Source organism: Indicator indicator, chromosome 2, assembly GCF_027791375.1.
Source record: "Indicator indicator isolate 239-I01 chromosome 2, UM_Iind_1.1, whole genome shotgun sequence".
In the NCBI taxonomy this organism is placed as follows: Eukaryota; Metazoa; Chordata; class Aves; order Piciformes; family Indicatoridae; genus Indicator; species Indicator indicator.
Window position 1 is genome coordinate 5,990,950 of NC_072011.1, and position 4,446 is coordinate 5,995,395.

Genomic DNA, 4,446 nt, shown 5'->3' on the forward strand with positions numbered 1-4,446 from the left:
AAAGACAGCCCTGCTTTTACTGTAAAAGTTGAAACTCATTATTATGCTTTACCAAATAGATAAAGCCAGTGTGCTGCCCTCTTAGCCCTTTGTCACTACTAATGTGATGGAGGATGTTTCTGCTTTTCTTCTTCAGACTATGAACCCAGCCTCTATTATTATTTTTTTTTCTTATACAACCTGTGCTACATTTCTCAAAAGAGAAAAAAAAACACACACAAAAAATTATTCTCTCACTTCATTTAGGCAAAAGAAGAATCTGCCATCAGACAGCTTTTAAACATCTGGTTTACACTTTACCTCATCTGACAAGGTTTCACAGTAGCCATTTGGAAACAGAGAAAAAACAAAGATAAAAATTTGCTTATGATCAGCAACTTACTGCACAAGCTACTTTGCCCTATTATTTTCTTAACTGCATGATTAATATTTACTGGCAAGTCTGAGCCTTTTGTTCACCTTGATTTTAATTAATCTGACTCTAGGTCACAGTGAAAATGAGGTCGGAAAAAAAATACAGGTAAAAATATCACAGTGCAGTAAAATTACCCTGGAAATCTTATTCTTTTAAACATTTGGCATAACCCTAATATACTTCTAAGTTGGCCTTTTCACTGTAAAACACATTTCCCTCTAGTAACTCCTGAAGTCATAATAATTATTTTTTCCAAGCAGAAACCTCCAAAACAACAGAATACATCCACTGATGAGGTTAGAACGTATCACAAGTGTGAGCAAGCTTAAAAATGTGCCCTCTTCCCCTTATTTCTCTTTCAAAGTAAGAGGTTGCTTTTCTTCAGAAAGGCAATTCAGTCTGCATCTGCTTTGACTTAAAGATCTGAAAACAATGCTACTAATCTAATGCTATTAACCTGATTACATTTCCTACATGGCTTTTAATACGTAACGCTTTTTACAACTGGTTACTGCTGATACTATTTAGTGAGACAGATTGTGCTGAAAATATTGTGGAGGAGGCACAAGCAACCTTCCATCTGCAGCTACTCTTGGGCAGTGCTGAGGCAGACACACTCCTTATGGCTGTGCTCAAAAAGGCAAAACATTATTCCAGGGAGTACAGTGTCTCAGTCTTTGCGGTGCCTCAGTACTCTGAATCTTTACTAGGCCAATAAATTACCTGGGCTTGAAGCCCTCCTTCAGAATCTAGGGCAGCTCCATCCCACCAACCCTCCTGGCTTCCCCAGGGCTGATATGTTTACCAGCTCTTATATATGACCATTCTTGTTTCTGTTGCCTGCACATGCATCAGCGACTGCAAACTCATCAAGAAAAGGCAATTAAAAAAAAAAAGTTTCAAAAAAAAAAAAAAAAAGTAGGGCTCCCTGGCCACCGGGAAACACGGAAATGGTACGAATTTGGCATAAAATCTTGCGTATGTAGCAACAGCATCTGGTGCTGGCAGTGGATATTGAGACCACATGAAAGAGAATAAAAGGCACGTTTCCGCGGGAAAAATACCCTATAAAAAAATAAAGCCGCCATGCTAAATAAGAAAACACCGTCATCCTAGGGAGCATGTGTCACAGCACGTACTGGGGGGGGGTGACCTGCCGTGAAATCAGGACCCCTTCAAGGAATATCCTCTCCTCCACCGCCCCAGGGTGACAGCTCTGTGCCCGCGGAAGAGAGCGCTCCTCTGTCACGGCATCCTCGCTGCCGCCGGCTCGGACGCGAAGGCACCGGTCCCCCCCCCCGACCTTGCCTCGCCGGGCTAGGGCTAAACAAACACGTTTTTAACAACTGAGGGCCGCGCCCGCAGCGCTTTCACCCGTACCTCCGAGGTGGGAGGGCGACCCGGTCGCGCCCCCGCTCCTGCCTCGCCTCTCTCCCCGCCCCAGCTCCGTTCCCACAGGGGCTTCCTCCCGCCCCACCCCCCCGCCAGCAGCCATGTGTCTGCTCAAGTGCGATTAACACCGACCTGCCAAATCCAACCCCCGGGCCCCGTGTTTACTGCGCGGCGCCTTCGCGCGGAGCCGTTGTGTTGATGGCGCTGGCAAATGAGCCGGGGGAGGTGGGCTCCACGCCGCGCACCGGCAGCTATAAAACCCTCCGGGTCCGCGGCGGGTAGGGTCAGGCGAGCGGCCGTGGACCGGCAGAGGATGGAGGGCAGAGCGATGGGGTGCAGCTGCCCCCGCCCGCCCTCGGCGGCGCTGCCCCCACCGGGATACTTGCCCTTCTCCTCCCGGTGCGGGGCGCGGTCGGGACCTGCCCTAACGGTCCTGCCGTTACCCCGCAGGTCCGTGCCTTTCTGGAGGCCCTGGGTACCCACGCCGGCCGAGGAGGGTCGACAGAGTGTCACCAGCATCGGGCCGGCCGCGGTGAGTGGGGCTGATGGGACGCCGGTACTGCCGTTGGTAACGTCTAGGGAGACGTTGCGGCGGGGGCCTCCCGAGCGCGGGGGGCCGTGCCGGTGGGCTGATCTCTGCTCTCTCCTTTCCAGCCTCACAGCCCCTGCGGGCTGGCGGAAGCCTCCCGAAAGCTGGCGCAGTACACGCACCCCGTCAGGTAAGTGGCTGCCCTGGGCCGCCGCCGCTTTCGGCGGCGGAGCTCCGAACCCATGTTGGGGCTCGCCGTGCTGCGCTGCTAGGAGAAAAGAGTCCTTTGCTCCGTATTGCCGAGCTCCCCAGGAACCGGTTCCTCCGCCCCTTTTGATCCCACCCATGTCTTTATGTAGGTGGTAAAATGCCTTCGGAGTGATTTAGCCATCCAAGTGGTTTTGAACTGACAGGCCCTTGGGCAAATGATTGTCAATTCCAGCTCTATTTTTTTGCCGGATTTGTCAGATCTCTAAGATGAGATGTCGACATACTTCCCTGCTGTGGGACTTAAATTTGTGTTATACAGTTATGTGCGGGTTTTTTTGTGGTGGCAGAGTTGACTAAAGCACCTTGCTACTCCTCCCTATTCCCGGGATTAAAAAGGGAGTGAAGGAAGGAGGGGGGGAGGGGTAGCGCCTAGGCTGTCTTGTTCTGCAAACCTCCAGTGTCCCTCTGATGCAAGGACGCAGGTGCAGGCATGGGTAAGAGAGGCAGAAGGAGAAGGTATGGACTGATTAAGCCAGCACTGAGGAGGAAAATACTCATGTAACTACTGCTTTAATGATGAAGGTAATGATTGTGTGGGCACTGTCAGTTGTGACAGGGAAATAAAGAGCACAGCTAGAGCTGCATCTGCAGGAGAGTCTATTGAAAAGTACCAGTAGGTGTTCCAAGGTGCTTAAAGTAACTGCACAGGGAGTTCTTCCAGACAAGATGCAGTTTTCTCTGAAATGTAGTCTCTGATCTTTCAAATTGTGATGCACAGACTATCTAAGTAGCTGCATGGACTGCTTTCACTGTGCCTGCTCCAGTGCTTAGGTATGAGTGACTGCTGCAAGGAACAATGAGAATTGAGCGATCTTAGAAAGCAAGTGTCAGTTACTCTGTACAGCAGCACTCTCTTAAACGGCAGACTATAAAGTACTTTTATAATTGCTAGAAAACCATCTAATTCTGTTTCTTAATGTATTTCTATTATAAACAATGTGTAGTCAGTATTTATATTGCAATGTGCTGGTCTCTTAACTCTTGGGACTTCATTGTCTCTTTCAGCTCCTTTCAAACTGTAAGGAAAAGAGGGTGATAGCTAGAAAGGAACTGTAGAGTATATTCATTGCACTAGCTGATAACCCTTGCTACACTATATCAGCAATTTTTTGTGTTAATTTCTAGATAAAACAGACTTTAAACTCTAGGCTCCTGGGACATGTTCCGTAAGGAGTTTGGTGGATGATTCCTCTTGAAAAGACAGGGTGAAATACCTAGGTGTAATCCCCTTAGACCCTTACTGTTCTGTTGAGATTTGTCTCAAACCATTGTAAACAATGACTTACTTTGGGGACCTTCACTAACAAAGCTACTAATTTAATCTATATACACAGGGGATCCTGTTTGACACCCATTATATTCCCTAGGGCAGTATTATTTGGACCAGGTCCCCAGGTAATACTGTCAATGAGGTAGCAGAGTGTTAAGTTTCAGATACAGTGACTTGGGGGCCTTAAGAACTGTTTTGCTGCAAAACTAGCACTTTAAATGCTCAGATGAAAATACAGAATCCAGAGAGTACTTTTTCTGTTTGAATGTAGAAAAGCTCAGCATGTGAGGGGAAAATGTTGGATGCTTGCCTCAACAGAATTTCACTGTGTTTTCTTATGTGTCAGCCGTCAAGTGGAGTATGTAGTAACAAATAGCAAACCTATTGTGTATTTGTTGCAGACTATTTTGGCCCAAATCAAGGTGCTATGATTACTTATATCAGGAAGCTGAAGCACTTCTGAAAAACTTTCCAGTTCAAGCTACAATCTCCTTTTATGAAGACTCAGAGAGCGAAGATGATGATGATAATGAACTGGAACAAGATTCAAGAACAGAATCAGATTGCTGA

General features: G+C 47.5%; 1 protein-coding gene across 1 annotated transcript; it reads left to right on the forward strand.

The window, feature by feature from the left end:
• The first annotated feature begins 2,018 nt into the window (after positions 1-2,018).
• RIPPLY2 (ripply transcriptional repressor 2) lies at positions 2,019-4,446 on the forward strand. Its single transcript, XM_054399239.1, has 3 exons — positions 2,019-2,339; positions 2,462-2,526; positions 4,278-4,446. The coding sequence occupies exons 1-3, from the start codon at positions 2,019-2,021 to the stop codon at positions 4,444-4,446; spliced, it is 555 nt and encodes a 184-aa protein (XP_054255214.1).

Coding starts and splice junctions, on each gene's coding strand:
- RIPPLY2 (XM_054399239.1), top strand. CDS start 2,019: ATGAGCCGGGGGAGGTGGGCTCCACGCCGCGCACCGGCAGCTATAAAA. Junction 2,340..2,461: donor CCAGCATCGGGCCGGCCGCG/GTGAGTGGGGCT, acceptor TCTCCTTTCCAG/CCTCACAGCCCCTGCGGGCT. Junction 2,527..4,277: donor CAGTACACGCACCCCGTCAG/GTAAGTGGCTGC, acceptor TATTTGTTGCAG/ACTATTTTGGCCCAAATCAA.